General features: G+C 34.5%; 1 protein-coding gene across 1 annotated transcript in view; it reads right to left on the reverse strand.

The window, feature by feature from the left end:
* Positions 1–371: 371 nt before the first annotated feature.
* Positions 372–18,567, reverse strand: part of SGCZ (sarcoglycan zeta) — a 238,940-nt gene continuing 220,744 nt past the window's right edge. Inside the window, exons 7-9 of the mRNA XM_064449499.1 lie at positions 16,249–16,372; positions 3,569–5,214; positions 372–3,316 (exon numbers count right to left, since the gene is read on the reverse strand). Coding sequence (XP_064305569.1) covers positions 4,996–5,214; positions 16,249–16,372 — 343 coding nt within the window. The 3' untranslated portion in view covers positions 372–3,316; positions 3,569–4,995. The remainder of the gene's footprint in view (positions 3,317–3,568; positions 5,215–16,248; positions 16,373–18,567) is intronic.

Genomic DNA, 18,567 nt, shown 5'->3' on the forward strand with positions numbered 1-18,567 from the left:
TTGATTATTCTTGACATGAGTTGTGATGTGTTTCCTATTTTATGTATCACATTTATTTATGGTTATATAGTAGCACCAGATGAAAATGCTAAGACCAAATGAAAGTAGTACTGGAGAGATTTCAAAATGACTGTGTTAATTACATGTTGTAAAAGTTCTAGCTTTCCAAGAAAAAGCAATTTCCAACTTCCAAAACCTTGCTATTTTTTTTCATAAAATAAAATATCCAAGGAAAATAAAATTAAAAATCTTAAAGTTTCAGTGAACTGCTTTTGAATAATGTTATCTACAATTATAAGACAGACAGTCCATTAAATAGAAAAATTTTTTTTTTTTTTACATAAAGCAAGAGAGTACAAAAGCACAGCTTTTGTAATTTTGGTAATATTGCAGTTTTACAAACATATTGCATAGTATGTGTAAGAAAATAGTTCCCATCTTTTTATATATATATTTATATACACAAGAAAACCATTAACATGAAGGTTACAAACCAAAAATGGTTAGCAGACCTTTACTGAGTACTGATTGAAACAATATGACACTCAAACTTTGATCCAACTTACATATGCATTACAGTGAATCAGCCGATAACAATTCTATAGTCTAAGTTTTGTGGTTTTTTATTTTATTTAGACAATGATTTAGAATCTAAAAAAACCCCATAAAAATAATACATGGTGTTACCAACTAAGTATCTTAAACATCCTTCATTAAATGCTTCTAGACATTTATGGCTGTATTTTCAACCCAGACTTAATAGCCCTCTGCATCTGAAATGGTTTAAAGTGAATTAAGTTATCCAGTCAAGCCACTGTTTTGCAAGCAAAACAGTATAACTTCAGTTGAAACAAGCAATGTCTTGGCACGTTTTGGAATACATAGTCTTTTTTTTTCTTAGCAACACCAAAAGTTCATCACATGTATGAACAGTAACGTAATTGCACCACACTGACAAAAAATATAAACCCTGGAAAAAAGTGAACAATCTACAGCTCAAAATGCTGCACAAATCTAAACTATGTTACAATTTCATGTTGTAATTACAACTTGTCATCTCTTCATTCCAACAGAATTAGTAGAAGCAGCAGTGTCATAGTGTTAGATATAATAGAAGTGTCAGTCTTTGGTCTTATCACTTAACCAATGAATGAACTGCAATACAAAACCATACAGCTAACAGTGCTCAGAGAGGTTGGCTGATGCTTTTATTTTTCTTTTTTTTTTTTTTTAAACAAGAAAGAGACAGTATCCTATAATATCATGACACAGATATATTTACAGAAGATAAATCTATCGTATATATTAAATACATGTAGCTAATAAGGTCTTTTCATATATTTCATTGTTGTCATAAGGATAGCCCTGAAGAAGTCAAACAGCTGCAACACCATCTTAGTGGTTCCCATACAAACATTCTAGTACAAAAAGAAGCTTTATTTGATACATGTATTCATATATTATTAAAAAAACTTAGAGGAATATTTTAGCCACTGATTTTTTTTTTTTAATTGCACTAATATCAATGCTTAAAAATATCTTAAGGTCTGCAATCTTTCCCTAAAATTGTCACAACAGAGTGATTTGTTAATGGGAAACCCTTGCCTTAAACACTGTAAGAAGTGACATCTCTTTTCTAAAATACACAATCAAAATATACAGTCAGGTAAGCGCACTACCTACAGAAACATTAGCTGGGCCTTAATCATAACCCAAATGTTAGATATTATAAATGTCCAACAAAGACTACAATAACTTGGAGAAGGGCCAGGAATCTATGAGGAAGGTGACAAAAAGACTCTGAATATTTCCTATGGCTTTGCACACAATTATAAAACCAGCACTGAGACAACGCAGCTATGGCTACATGTTTTAATACGGTATTTGCGCTGAGATCTTCTAGATTCCTTCCATCTGAAATGACATCGTGGGATTATGCCATTTTTCTGATATTTTGGGGGCACACTGTAAGCAGAAGAGCTCCAGGACTGAGGTTTTCAATATTGCCAGCTCCAAACATTCAAAAACACTGTGTCTGTTTCTCCTTCCACTCAGGAATTACGACACTGCTTACAGACTATTGGTGTTATGATTTTTTTAGTTCTCTAAATGCATTGAAATAACTTTTCCACTACTCTCTGAAATCGTGTGGGCTAGAAATATTCTTAAAAATAAAAAATGAGACTTTCCTCTTCTTACAGTTTTTGATGGATTTAAAGTAAAACACCAATATTATGGAACTCACCAGAATATTAAGACATTATGAGAACTCATGATGCTATCTCATGGGTTGCTGACACTCTGAAATACTTTCTACTTCAGACTGAAGAGACTCCAAGCAAGAAAACCCTGACAGTGCAGAGCAATGTTCTTTTACTGGCTTGGTTTTGTTGATGTCAATGTGCCATCTGCATCGCTGCACTGAGTTTTCTTCATACAAAGCGGTAAATCTTTCCATCCTTGCTGTTAAAAATCAATCTAGTAACATATTTTTTCTTCTACATGCCCACTCCCACCCAAATTGTGTAAAATTTATAAAGGTGGGGTCTTTCTATCCAGTGGGCAGAAACCTTCTTCATACATATTACAGGTAAGTAATCACATAAGGTAAAGAGCAAACAAGTAAGAAATTTTCAATGGAAAATTCATTACAAAGTATCTGCAAACCATCCAGAGGAAAAAAATATCTTAATCTACTTGTGTGCAATTTGTAAGAAGCCAAAATTTAATTCACCAAATAGATTAGTTGTTATAACCTGTTTTTTCACCTTTTAAGTAACCAGTGTATGTAGGTGTGCACAGATAACAGATATATATGGATGTTTCCTCATACAGATCTATATACTTTTCCTCCTGATATACTATTTATCCACATGACTTTCACACTACCATTCTATTACTTGTGTGCACAAGAAAGAGACATCTATTTCCCTACAGTTTTAAGGGTATGTTGTATGGCTACACTTTCTAATGTTTTATTATCACAAATTATTTATTATTTGTTACTTGTAACTGTTTCTGCCCCTTTTACCAAAAATGCTCAGGCTTTTAATATATTTACTTGCAATATTTTCTAATAGATTTTCTTTCTAAATAAAAGAATAAAATTCTAAAAGAAATAGCCAATCAGCTATTAACAGCCTTCTTTTGATGAGATAATCAATTTAAATCTTCTTTTAACTGGTAGCAACAGCAAACATAGCATTCTTGCTATGGGGTGAAATTCACACCTCTGAAGAGGGCCAGTGGAAAGGCAAGCACCAGTCAAGCCGTGGACACGTCTTGTGCTGGTCTTCTGCATAGGAGTGAATTTCACCTGAAGTGAAAATAAAATCAACCTTATTAGGTGGTAATAAAATAGAAAGGTAATCACAGTATTAGTTTGCTCATTTTTTTTTTTCCCTCTCTAAGAAGAAAACGTTGTGGCAAAATACCCACCTTGCACTGTCTGCTCTGACTTCAGAGTTACCTTGCAAAAGCCGTCATTGCATTGGTGATCTTACATTCAGAAGCCTCTAAAGCTACATGCTAGGTGATGTAACTTAATAGAATTAAAAAGCACACTTACCTCATGTAATCAAGCCATCTTCCACAATAGGAAACATTTTTATACTGTTTTACATTCCTGGGCTCTGCAAGTTTCAAGATACTCTTGTTAATCAATGTTGCGATAAATTGGCTAGCAGCATACCAAAACATTTTTATAAGATTTGAATTACCAACCAAGTCAAACAAGCATAAACATCGATACAAGAAAGAAATCCTACATCAAGCTTGTCATAAAAGGAAGTCAGTAGTGAGATCTGAGTGCAAATGGGGCTGCACAATTTAAACACAGACATGTTAAAGTTAATGTAATATCAACATACTTTTTAATATTGAGTGTCAATTAATATGTGTTTTTATACATATTGCTACTACTTTGAAAACCTTAGCAGCAGGTGGTAAACAAAAAAGAAGAATAACTGTGAATGGCATACCAGTTGTTAGTGCATTGCTTCTCAGCATTACACATTACATTAGTACTGACGGTTGTACTGTGTTCAAACGGCAGCAGTTAGACATAGCTAGAAAATGGACAAGGTGTACCTTTGAAGATTTTATCTTGTTTTTGCATTTGCCAATTATAAATACCTTGTGAAGAGCAGTACACTGATCAACAAACATATCAACAGTATTTCCCTCTTTACCCTGTTCTTCTTTTCCAGAAACTGTATGTTCTACTTAAAGCAATTGCTTCACATGCAGTAGCCACAAAAATACTACGTAAGGCCATTCAGATCTGACAAACAAGAGCAGATGTCTTTTTAACTCTGCAAGGTAATATTGCTGAGCACTTCCAAAATTTACCTAGTGTACAAAACCCTAGACTTAGTAGACAAAGAGTAACAACACACTTTTAAAGAAACCAAACTCAGGGAGGGATTCTGTCTCTTTTTGTGTTAAAAACCATTTACTGAATTTAATTGTTTAGTAAAGCAAGCATCACACAATGCTTCAAAATTTTAAAATTCAGGGATAAAAGTTTACATCCAAAAAGATGAATGGAAAATTGTGCTTTCAGACAGTAAAGTTATTTATCATACAGGGGGAACCAATTCATCTCACCATCAGATTCTGGGCAAATTTGTTTATGTACTGTATATATATATGTGCAGTTCATATCCAGGTCCTGCAAAAATCTAAAACTATGTGCTTCACTTCATGTAGCAAAGGCACCTGTGTTATTCTCCCTTTTGGACAAAAGGTGATATTATGTTCCAGGTTTCCTGATGAAGAATACATTGATTTCTGAATATCTCATTCCCATCTCTACGTTGAGTGGCAACACAAACCACAAGAGAAGGCAGCGCTGTATTCCTGCTTACACTGGAAGAAGTTGCTCTGCAGGCCGTTTGAAGCGTCGAACTTGTCACAAGGGAAACCGAGCAGAACTGTGAAGCAGAGGGATAGTAACAAAAGGCTATTCTGGTGTGAGGATAAATTGGAGTCGTTCTAGCTCCACAAGCAGATGTTGCTACTGGATTGACATGTGGAGCCTGCTCCTGCTGGGGACAGGTAAAGTTTACCATTGGGACAGACGCAGAGCTCATAGATAGTCTGGCGAGGAGATGAAGAGCTGGGTGAGGAGGAGGAGGAGGAGGAGGAAGAGGAGGAGGAAAAGGAACCCACTGGTAGATTTCCCAGGCGGATTGTATCTGCGTTTAAAAATATCTATGAGAAGGGGGGGAAAAACAAGGAGTAAGTAAATTTCTTTCAGCACCGTGACATATTTTAAAGACATTTTTTGAGGCAGAGTCATGAGTTTTTCAGAAATATGAAAAAATAAAAATATTTTATTAATATATTAGAAAGATTATTAGAAATATTAGAAATATATATTAGAAATAATTATTTTAAGAAATAAAATAGCTGTCAACATTTCTTGTTTTTCAACTCTGTGTAGTTGTATACCCATTAACACCCACCACTACAGTATATGCAAACACTTCACCCAACATGTTTATTCAGATACAAGCTGTGTCATACGAAAACATTCTGACAATATTCTTGAACAGGCTGAATTTTCATTTGTACATTTTATGATTAAAATTTATTCATTCATGGTAGTAACATATCCTTGCTCTGGAAGAATTTGTATTTTAATAAGTGTGAAGTGATATTAAAGCACATTCCCCTGTGTGTTCCTGTAAGCAGCTGGAAATATGTGCTGAACTGTGCTAAATTGCTGGGGCTTAACAATAGCTACATCCAGAGAATAATTAAATAAGGGTACAGAGTCATACGCACAAAATAAAGAGCTTATTTGACCTAAATTAAGAGGAGAAAAGATTTCAGGTTAAATTCTTATTAAGAAGGTCATCAAGCTATTCCCATTTGTTTCTGAACATTGAATATGATTAAGAAATATTTTGGGTTTTCTTTTTTAAAATCTCCTTCCTTTGGAAATAATATAAGTCAATATGAGACTGTAAACATTCTACTGGTAAACACCAGTAGGTTCATGAATCTGTATGGAGTTCTGCAATATTAACACTTTTATGTGTTGTAACATTTATGTTACATTTTCAGGGTGTTGAATGAATAGTATAATGAAATCAGGTAACTAAAGCAGGAAAAACCTATGTCTTCCACTGGCACAAACAGACGAGTTTCCAGCTGCTTTGAGTTTATTTTTTATTTATGGCAGGAGTAAATGAGAGCCAAAGTAAGATCAGTCATCACCTCAGGTGCAGACTATGAACTTGAAGAAGACAGGTAACAAATCGAAATGACATTAAGCCATGCAGGTAACAGTATGAAGCTTAGGAAAAGATGAGTTCCTTAAATACTTAAAAGTGTTTTTTATAACGTATTTATAATCAACAAAGCCAACTTGACACCATTATATCACAATGTTGGCAGTACATGTAAAGAATCTGGGGAGATACGGCATGTATTGCTTTTTTTCTACAGGAAACAAGCAGTATTTCATGATAAAATCAGCTGTATATGGCAGAAAAGCAGTGCAGAAGAACTACTAAGCTGCTGCTGGAGAGAAGAGGAGAGCAGGTTGGAAAAAAATGGAGACGACCAGGTAAAATCCCATACAAAGACTGAGGCACTGTCATGCTCCCATTCACAGCAGAAGCACTGTAAATGACTGGGATCATTGAGGGAAACACAGGCTGGAAATAGCCCCAAACAATATAACCCCCCAACACTGCAAGTTCTCCAGCTCCCAGAGTAAGATACTGTCATCACTGGGGATTTACACTAAAAGGAGCAAAAAGGGAGAATCTCAGAGGTGCAGGTGACAACTGCATGGCATGATGCCTGTTTTAATTCACACCCTAACATCAGTTAGCAGTTAGAGGAATTGATTATAAAACTATATATTTTATATTATAAAACTAAAATGCAGCAAATAATTATATTTTTTCTGTAAATTATATGACAAAGCAATGATGTATTTACCCACACATACATGCACTGCTGCTTTGGTAGCCCAGTATCATAGACCTGAAATAATTAGGAGTCAAAACCCCTACAGAAATAATTCAGATGGAACAAATGTGGACAGTGTTGGGAACAATTTAATAATGTTCTGCTAGAATTACAACTGAAAAAAGAAAAGATTACCCATGTAAAAACATTCAGCTCAGCTAGGAGTAAATGTGAAAGTAACTACAGCAAGGATAATAAGAAAACAAAATAACAGATGGGGAAAAAGGAATTTGATAGCAAAGTAGAAGCTAGGAATTGGCAAAATGTAGGAAGGAAACAAAGGATGTAAACATCAGTCAGTGGAGTAATAAAAAGTACTCTTCCACTTCTCATATAAAGAGTAAATGAAATGCTAACAAGTCCACTATTAATGTAGCGATGGTGGAGTTATGAATAGTATTGCGTAAAAATCCAGTAGCATTCAATAGTGTAAGCGCTATGTAATTATAAGTATCTTTTATACAGAATAGTGCTCAGCGTAGTTCTGTACTTGGAGAAAGATCAAGTATTGATGTCAGAAGATGACTGTGATAAAATACTTTCAATTTCAACAGTAACTCAACAGGATATTAAACAGGAGCCAGTAATGTCATATACTTTTAATCAGCAGCTCTTGATAACTTTTAACAAACAGATCTCCAAAAAAATCTGAGCAGTCATTTGGACTTTTAATACTGATTTTCAGTAAGCTCTGATATACTTAGAATATTAAAGAAGATAAGAAAAAGACTATTTCTGTGCTTTTGTTTAAAAAAATGGAAGCAGGAGATATTAGAATATTATATATGTGATAATAAACAGTGCTTCATTGTAGAAGACATACATGTAAGAAAATTCAACAACGCTACAAGACTAGCTATTTGTACGTTTGACAGAGTGTGTGACTGGCCATTTTAACAGTTTAGATGTGGTGGTGATAGGGAAGGATCATGAGAAGTCTATATATCGAAATTAAATGGATTCTAAAACATATGTATTGATTCAAACAAGAATTAACTTCGAAAAAATCAGAGAGCATATGTGTCAGAGGTCAGGCTAGACTAAAATCTCTTGAACTTTATTGTATTTTTTTTCTAGGAGCTCAATATTTTTATGTGTTTGTTTACATCAGGACAGCTATGCTTCTGTAACCCCTCATTGCAGATGTTCTGTAGTGTACTGCTGTAAAACTTTAATCCAGTGGACCTTACTCCAGTGTGCATTACAATACAATGTAGCTCAGTTATTGCACTCATTAAATTAAATGAACCTCTTAAGCATAGCTGTGCATGCTTTTCCATTGGTGCTTACAAATGTCACAATGATGTACATCAATCCAGGTTTTTCTGGTGTCTTAATTCTGAGCGGTAGCTATCAGGTCCTGTCTCAGCACTCATCCCAGAACATCTGGTGAGCAACATGGATACTGGGGTATGGCGCCTGGGAAAAACTGAAGTGGCTTCTTGTGAGGGTGTATCTGCTGCGGTGAGTCTAACAAGCCCTATGCCTTTGCAGAAAGCTGGGAAGGCTATGCAATTTAAACAGACTCCTATAGCTAATCCCAGGGGAAGCCCAGATGAAGAGGATTAATGAAGATGGCTTAAAGCTAGCATTAAAATCTACTCTGTACATATGCTGTCAAGGTTATAAATAAAAGACTAAATTTACAGATGCAACATTGCTATCCATTACTTAAGCAGGGGTCCAAATGTACCATCGTAGTAGCCCAATACGTAAAGGAATTTCAGAGGAACATAGTCCATGTTTGAGGATATACCCTCTTCCCTCCTATCACCTGCTAAAAACTGAAATTCATGGCCCAAAAGTCCTCCAACATCAGTAAAACTTAAACTACTTTCTGGTTTATGCCTGATATAATGAGGTGTTCAAAGCGAAGGGAAGAAGTGTCAAGACAAAAAACTGAACGGTATCATGTTCCCAGGGAATGCTGTTGCTAGATGACAGTAGTTAATGAAAGTGTCTGTATACATGGTCTTTCCCTAATCTTTTGTGCTGTGAAAGGTATGAGATAAGCCATTTAATACTTCATATGCAGGCAGCCATGGTCTTTCTGAGAGTCTCACACCTCAGCAGATAAATAGGCAAGGATAAAAATCAAAAATTTTTTCCATTCTTGAAACATTGTGGGAGACTCAGCGACTGCAAAATCGAAGAGGCAGCAGCTACTCAGAGAAATGCTGTTTCACAGAGAGCAAAACACTGAGCAGCATCATTCCCTCTACATACTTAAGTTTAGAAATCTTAGATGACTGCTGTGTCTTGTGCATCTTAGAGAAAAATAGCCCTGTAATATTTAAAAGTAGACCTGCTTTCTGACTAAGTAAAGTAGCAAACTGAATCAGCCTGTAGGGCATGTGATAAGAATGAAATAATTGTACTCTTTTTTACATATGTTTTTTGCTAAAGGAGATCTGCCAGTCATCTGCTCATCAGTCTGTGTTGTTAATCTGAACAGTGAGAGGGAAACAGAGGAATGCAAGCCAGAAAATACATATTATCTACAAACCAAAGAACTAAATTGAAGAAGAGAACTTTCAGTGGGCAACATATTGGTATGAGGTAAAAAATAAAATATTCCTACCAGCCATTTCATACAGACATATGAACCTGCCCCTTATAAAAGTTCTCCACTGGGTCCTTGACTAAGTCCTCTCAAGAGAGGAGGTGATAGGCTAAACTGATGACGGCAAATGAAAGAGTTAGGATTTATAAATATTGAAGAATTTTCTGTATTCATGTACAGTTTGAATAGACAGGTGATTCTACAGAGCTGAAAAGGCATATTTCAGGGCTAATGTAGATAAAAATGGCAGGAAACTGGAGGAAAGGAGAAGGAGAAGGAAAGCTGAAAGGCTGGTGTTCATCAATCAGTATGAGGAGACAGTATAATGACATCTCATTAAATAAACCTCTTGGATTCTGTTAGGCTCTTAATCTGAATTATAACAATACAAGATTTTGTCTAGTCTTTTTGCTCTTCTGCATATGTTATCAGAAGCATACATACAAAAAGGATTATACAGATTGGGTCACTAGACTCAACTATATAATTTTCATATGCTGGTACATTTTAACATTCAAGGTGAAGATGAACTATAGGATAAATTGCAGTACTTTAGTTCACATGGGCCATTCGTTCTAACACTTATCTATGTTTTTGACATTTATTTTAAAACCATTCACCAAAACTAGCTTTCATTAGATCTGAAAGATAGTTCTGAGAAAAAGATTTTTAAAAGTCATACTAGAAAATTAAAATATTAACTAGACAGCATATATACTATAAAATCATAAAATCTAAACACATGCTGGCACAATATCTGGAATCACGTCTGTCATAATGATTAATAGTATTGAGGAGCAGTTAAACAGTGAAATGAATGTGATGACTATGATAAAACTGAATATACTAAATATTCAGAGAATACCAAAATATCTAGTATGACCTGTGTACTGAAAAAGTATTCTCTACAGGAAGAGGATCAATTGACCACAAGACAAATGAGACCTTTAGGCCAAAGCGTGGTCTGGTGTAGTGAATGTTCTCTTTCTAAAGATTATACTAGATACACCTGGACAGAGCCACCCTGGCAAGTTTATTCTTTTACTAACATTGCTCCTGTTCCCACCCCCATGTTATGACTGGAACTACTGACAACAGAAAGTGATTTGAAAACTAACATATATATGTGTAAATATATATGTTAAATATAACGCTATACATTAGTGAAGTGTACAGTTCCTGCTTGCATGAAAGAATGTATGTTTTGACTCTTCAGTGCTGAAGTGGTGTTTATGAGAGTAATGTTTTATTTTAAGTACAAATTTTTGTAAATTTGTGTTAAATAAGCACAAGCATATATTGTAACTTCTGAGTGATAACCCCAGTGCAGCAATTTATATGGGTGGCTACTGAAGCAAGAACCTTCTGGTGTATTTATTCTTTCTGTTAAGGAAATCATTTTCAGGGATGATCGAATGGGGTTGCTGTAAATGTTGATGAGTAGAAGTTTAAAAGCTCCAGTGCTTACAGAATGACAATGGTAGTCTCGTACACAAAATTTCCCAGAATCATATTCTACTTTATATTAGAAGTCTTTGCAAATTCGTTCGATCGGGGACAGATGTGACTTCTTCGTGATTTATGTACCCGGCCCAGAAATAGAAATGTACTTGGAGTATTTGTGTTTATTCTGCCGTGTACAAAAACTTATTAATTACCACTCAAATCAGACCTAGACTAAAATGTGATATTAATGGAATTTTTTTTTTTTTAGTTCTATAATAAATTATTCTTTGTCACCTCTCTTTCTCTTTCTAATAAAATGGCTTATGGAGTTGGTCTTCAAAATTTGCCCATGAACAAACAGTTCAAAGATGGGTGATTTCAGTTAAACACTTTGCTTTTGTAGTGTGGGAACACTGTATTTTGGTTGCAGACTTCTACATAAAAGTACTTTTTATTATAAAATAACTTACACAATAATAACTGTTTTAAGCCGAAAATGAAAGCTTTTGTTTAAAAATAACACGGCATTTTAATAATTTTAAATATCTGTCAAAACATCTTAATAGAGTTCTTGAAACCAATAATTAAAAAAATAGAGAAAATTTCCCTTCATTTCCACTAATCTCTTTCCTCCCAGACAACAGTGACAAGTGAACTGGTTAATACCATGAAAAAGGGCTGTGAAAACAAAGTGCAGCACACATTTGTTAGACAATTTTTGGTGAATAAACAGTGGATCTTTGAGCTCTAGAGCCTGCATTGTTTATTTTTTATTGAACTCACTTCATCCATATCAAAGATTTAAATTTTTTTTGCAAACATTTAATCTCAGACAAACATAACTCAGCTGAATTGAACTAATCGAGGAAATGTTGTTGCCTTTGATCAGCTATTCCTCCATAGTCATGGCAAGCAGCTTGCAGAACAAGGTAATTCCATTTCAGTGTATTCAGATAATTAAAAATAAATCTTTTTTTTCTTTTCTTTTCTATTTCAGGACATAAAAATAATCCTCAAAAACCCCACCAAAACCAAAGCTTTAAAATGGTAATGTTGGTTGGGCTTGCAAGTGAAGATTACTCCAGTTTTATTAAGTATTTATCTCTGTGTTATATACATCTCCTGGACTTAGAACCAGGTAGGATTATAGATCAAATGTTAGTACTATATGCATTTGTCAGTCTCTACAAAATAATATTGGGTGTAAGCTTCATAAACTGCGGTGCTACAATGGTAAATATAAACTTGGCCTCTTGTCTGCTACACTGATTTTGAGTAAACTTTGCCTGTTAAAGAGTATTGCTCATTATTACTGTGAGAGCTATATGCCTTACCAAGGGATCAGCCTCATTATGCCAGAAGCAACCAAACAGAGCCTACAAATGATGCTATGAAGGAGTGTAATTTGACAAGGAAATACAGGGTATAAAGAAGTAAATAGGAAAAAGGTCACAGATGGGGTGACTAATATGAATAAGTTTGTAAAAATTAGAAGCCTCTGTGCATCTTTCTCCTTTTATTTACTTGGTCTTTGATAGTCAATGGGATGCAATGAAAGTGCAGAGCCTAGCTTACTTGGAAGCTGCTTACAAAAATACACAGCAGCTGCACAAGGCTCATAAGAGCTGAGGCTAGTTAGCAGCCTTATCCTTCAAAGGGTGATGTATAGGCAAAACCATTAAAATTATTTGTTAGACCAATGAGTGGACAATATCAAATAATCCTTTAAGCTTGTTATTATTATATGATAATGTGCTTCAGGTTCAAACCTGACATGTTTTTATGCCTAGCAAAATCTAGTATCTACAGAATTCAAAACTGATCTGTAGTTTCGCATTGTGTTTATACGTGAAAGCAGCAGCAGTCAACTAGCAGTCATTGTGCTGAATTTCCAGACAAGTAATGTTCTTTTTATTCTTATGTGAACCAGTAGATTCAGCTGGAGCTTCACATTTCATTTTCCTTGTAACTGATTGCTGCTTTAAACCATTGGTTATGGTTTATTTATAGAATAATACATAGTTCACAACTAAATGCCAAGCTATAATTGAATCAAAGGATTCTGCTGATGCCTCGACTCACAAGGTTGCAGCTCAAGAGCTTTATAAAGGGCAGCAGAATCTGAGTCTAAATTACAGACCCCAGTATTCAGTCTAGGATCATGCATTATAATGCATAATAGGGCTAAAAGGATTATTATAATGCTGCAGTAAATAAAAAGAAAATGTATCAAACAGCAGAATTTACAATGCTTGCAGAAACATTCAGTTTATGATTTGGGAGGCTAGAGATTATACTACATGAGAAATAAGGCTAGAAGTATTTTATAAACATTTATGTTCTTAGAAAATATTCTTAAGTTATTATTAAATAAATGGAAAATATATTTTTCATAGTAAATCCATAATATTCTGCTACATGGCTATAACTGGTTGATTCCAGATGCCACATACTTATTTTCTGGCATAATAGCACACTAATTATGATATAGAAGCAAAATATTAATTCACATATCTTTGATGATTTTTTGAATAAGCTTACAAACATTAAAAAGTTAAATTTAGTTGAGTGTGAGAATAATAGAAAAAACTTGTACTTTTTCTAGTACAAAAAATGTCTTATCACAAAAATGGTTCACAGATCCAATTCACAAAGACAACACTGTTTTATTCATGAACGAAACTTGACTGATAAAGCATATATTTTTAGGCTAAAATGAAGATTAATCTTGACCTAGATACTTTGTTTTGGTTTAGAATGTGTTTTAAAAATGAGCAATGATAAACCCTTTATACCTTTTTCCATACTGTCTGCTAAACTGTGGTGTATATGTTGGGCTGTAAGCAAGGACACCAACCAATATTTTGTTACGTAGATATTTTATCTGTCAGAAGTTTACCCTGGTTCCTCACACGAGGCTGTATTTAGTCCAGCAAGTCCTTAATGTGTCCGCGGTAACTTTGCACAACCAGTGATGCTGTGGAAGCTCATCATATGCCTTCCAAAGTGTTTCTGTGTTTTCCTCTGACCCTCTCCAGTGTAAGAGATAAAATAGAGGACTATAGAGCATTGGTCAGAGCTCAGGATAGAATTTCTCTGTGGATTTAGGGTACAGTTCTTTATGGATCTTACTGGAATTGCACGTATTAATTAGACACTTTGAACTTTGTTGGACGTATGCTTACAGAACAGCTGCTTGTGAAAGAGTGGGGAAAGGTTGGTAGTTTGTTTTCAGATAACTACCAGTCTAACATCTACATGGGAAATCACAGATGTGCAAAGTCTTATTTGCCATGTAGAGGAATATAATGATTTTTAATATGAAGTTCAGCAAAGTTTGCTTTACTTTGGCTTTTTTTTCCTACAAAGCTTTTAATACTGAATTGAATTCCAGCTCTGAATAATCCATAATATGGACATTTTAACTTCTCTTGGGTTCCCATTCTCAAAGTCCAACCAAGGTCATAGGACATTATTTCCAAACCTACCTTTTCAATACATTGAAGTGAATACTTAAGAAAAATCAGAAGTCATTCAATAAACTCACAGTGTTAATACAGAGAAAAATGCCTGGTGAATCCACAGATTAAATATTCGTACAAAGCACCACAGAGAAACACGATACTAAACCAAGACATTATAGATATAACCATTGCTTCAAGGATCATGGGGGATTAAGCAAAGGTAAAAGTCTGGTAAAAGTTTGGGGTTTTCTTTTCTTTTTCATTTTCATTTTACTATTACATTTTCCCTCTGGCAATATCATGAAGAGAAAGTATGAAGAGATACATGCTAGGTGAAAAAACTTACATTAAATGTAGGAAACATACTAGATTAGTCCAGATAGGGATTTATGGAGGGGAAGCAGGAAAGGTTACTGGAAGCTGTAGCCCCTGCAATAAAAATGCCTACAGAAAGGACAAGGATGAGGGATGACAATATTTACTGTTAAAAGAGAATTAGATTGTCCTTACTGCTATCTCAGCAGCTTTAGGAAACAGTAACAAAGACTTCATATTTAGAGAGGTGGGAAGTAAAGGTGAGAGGCTGTGGGAAGAGTTGGCTTTTGGAGAAAATCAAAAATAAGATGGGGCATGTGGTATATAAATACTTGAGGCTCTGAATCAGGAAAATATTGTGCTTTAATTATGCAGGACAGATACTTGCAACAACAGAAGAATGTTATCAAAGCAGGCCTTTGATGCAGTATATTGGCCAAATATATTCCTGTCTGGATTGTAATGTAAAGGGTGTGCACTCCAGGGGATTATCTGTCACAGAGATGAATGCTGATTTTGTTTGTTGGTGCTTATTTGGATAGTTTGTAAAGTATCTGAGAACATTTTGTAGAAAATACAAATACAAAAGGCAAACAGTTTCTAAAGAGCTTCATTCCAAATTAGATATTTACATTGAAAAAATGGTTTTCCAAAAATGCTGTAACCTCGCAAGTGCCACTAAGAACAATTTGAAAATCTATCCATTTATCTAAAGTGCCTCATAGAAATCTGAGAGCCTTTGACACTCCCGCACAAGCTTTTTTTTAATGTTATATCATTTTAGGGATTGAAGATGAAAGGACTATCATGCCAGTAATCTTTCATGGTTTTCTACAATGCATGGATTGCCAACCAAACTATTGACCCAATTTAAAATTGTTTTCGTTAGTTCACACAGGTTTACCCATGAAGAATCTATTCCGAAATATTTTTATGTTGAGCTGATCACTGAAACAAGACACTGATGAAATAGTAGAATGAGCATACCATTGAAGCACTCTGTCTCTTCTCCAGAGATAGTAACGGTTCAGAGAAATAAACTACATGTAGAACAAATTTGTTAAACCTCTTCATCATGCTTTAATGAAGTAGTCATCCAAATTAAGCCAGACTTATCTTATTTTGTCAGACTCATCCAAAGTAATTCTTTACCGCTATCACTTAGCTGTCTCTGTCCCACAAATATGCTGAAGGACTGGGTAATTTTTCCTTGACTCTTAAATTAAAAATAATTCTTATTTATATTACTTTAACTAAATTTTTTTTTCAGTGAGAATAAAAGGTAGTGATTCAATTATTTGTAAAAAGCAAATAACTATTAATAATTGAGCAAGCTAAACCAAAATTACTTTAACATAGGTAAATGCAGAACATTTCTTGTGATGTTTACCTTGCTGCTGAATAAACTATCCTGGTATTGTTTGCCTTACGCTGGGAAGAGCTGTAGAACATTTCTTTACTGGCTGAACTTACCTCCCCTTCTGTGGACTGTAAGTGCAGTTCTTTCCTACAGGTAGCCTTTAAGTCTCCTGCAGCTGCATTGACTTGCACTCCCCTGGGTGCTTCCATCACCAAAGATCTAGTAGGAGATTCAAGTCTGAAAGACAAAAACAATCACTGAGAAAAAAAATGCGCTGAACCAAACCACCAAAAACCACCCAGCCCCAAACCCTACAATGCACGTAGATATAAATGTATTTTGAAAGGTAAAGGAGTAGAAAGTAGTTGTACATGTGATTCTCTCACTACTCTTTATGGCCTGGAGAAAGAAAATATTAAGAATGTGTTTAAATCTTTTCCTATTTAAGACAGCATTAAGCACATACTGATATAAGCTTGTCTGCTTAGTGATGCTTTCTGGCATTAATACCTAATTTACTTGACTGTACTAATACTGAAATATAGGTACTTAAGAATTCACGTCTGTGAGTGCTTCTGTAATGACAGGCTAGTAACTAAAGTCTGCTAAGTGACTGAGTATAAATGCTCAACTAAACAAAAAGAAAACAAAGCACTTAAAAAGTTTTAAAAGATGATGTAAAACTGATTAGAATGACTTTGCCTTCACAGGGTCATTCATATTTTGGGTAGGTGTAGCAGCATTAAGTATGAAGAAGAGAGGAAAGAAAATCTGTTAGGTCTCTATTATTTTTGGTTTTGTGCATGTTTTTTTCTGTTCTGCAAAATATTCATTATGCTCTTTAACCCTGTTATAATAGGGCTAAGACGCATATCACTGGGTCTTGGTATCTTTCCTCAAAGCAATTATTGTCCTACTGTCAGTCTTTCCATTTCTCGACACCCTATACTCAGGATCCTCCATTAACCTCAATGCAGAACTATGATACTTTCTTCACTATGTTATCTCACAGTATTGTACAGGTTTCTCTTGAAAGGGAGGTACTAATGCAAGGATTTTGTAGAAGTCGTGCTCACACACTAAATAGGAAAGCTGATCTGATGAACGCTATTGAACTATGAAACAAAAATTTGGATTCCTGTTCTGTTCAGCTGTAGACTTATTGGACAGCCCCATTAAGAGGGAGACAAATCTTTTAATCTATTTATATCCCAATAATATGCCAGAACACAGTTCAACTCTACCTGTCAAAGGCTTTTTGTAAGAGGAAATATATTAATGATAGAAACATCTAGATTGAGTAGCTTGAAGAAAACATTGTATTTCCCTCTTCAACAAACTGTATTTTGAGTGTTAGGTCACAACCAAAAATATAATAAGGTACTACATGTAGAAAGAAAACAATAGTTTGAGAAAGAATTTGCTACAGAAAAGCCAAATGAAAGATCTGCCAAGCAATAGAACAAGAGAATTTCAGTGTATTTCAACTATTGAATTTTTAAGTGTACAGAATAGTGATGGATTATCATTTTGAAACGAAGAAGCCAAATTTGCATGCAATGTAAGTCCCTGAGACGGTGTCTGTGAAATATTTCTGTTTGTTACAATTATATGGCAACACAAAATGAAACTATTAAAAGCAGGTGGCCAGGTAGAGGAAAAGACTATTTGTAGCTATCTACATAAAAAAAAGTATAGACGGGATACATATAGATAGGAGCAGTAGAAAAATAATCTGTATTTCTGTTAGTGCTAAACCATTTTCTTTCTTTTTTTTGACACTCTGTAAGTTAATAGAAAGTTCTGCAGTTCTTTGTACCAGGGAAGAATCTAAATATCATGAATTATTTAATCATGTATATCAGTATTTTTCAGGTGGTGGTTTGTGAACTTCTGACGGCTATAAAACAGGAGAAGAAAAGAGCTTCTGAAACCTTTAGAAACCATATATAGTTTAGAAATCAGGTTTTTGAAAGTACTCTGTTGCCTTAATACAGTTTTACCTTGAATTTAAAGGGAAACTGAACTGTATAAATGTTAAATGATTGGATACTTCCATTCCATATTTTCAGTAGTGATTTATAACCTACTTTCTGGGTTTTTTAACATTTTTCAGTGGTTTCAGCTGCCATTTCATAATCACAAAGACAAAAACACTCTTAACTACTTTTATTGCATTGAATTGATGGGTATTAGCAAAGTCACAAATATTTCTGGTTTCATAACATCAAACCACTCTCAGACCTGACTGAAATTTTTCAGCAGGTGGACAATAAAAATCTATTTAGGAATATCTTTAAAGAAACTACGATTTTGTTTGAAGAATAACCTTTTTTAAAAATTTATTTTCACAAAACATATGACACTCTATAGCTCAGAGTGAGCTGTTTTGTCTAGTTTCATCACTGGTTTTTATGAACTACTTTAACATA

This window comes from Phalacrocorax carbo, chromosome 4 (genome assembly GCF_963921805.1).
Source record: "Phalacrocorax carbo chromosome 4, bPhaCar2.1, whole genome shotgun sequence".
Lineage (NCBI taxonomy): Eukaryota > Metazoa > Chordata > Aves > Suliformes > Phalacrocoracidae > Phalacrocorax > Phalacrocorax carbo.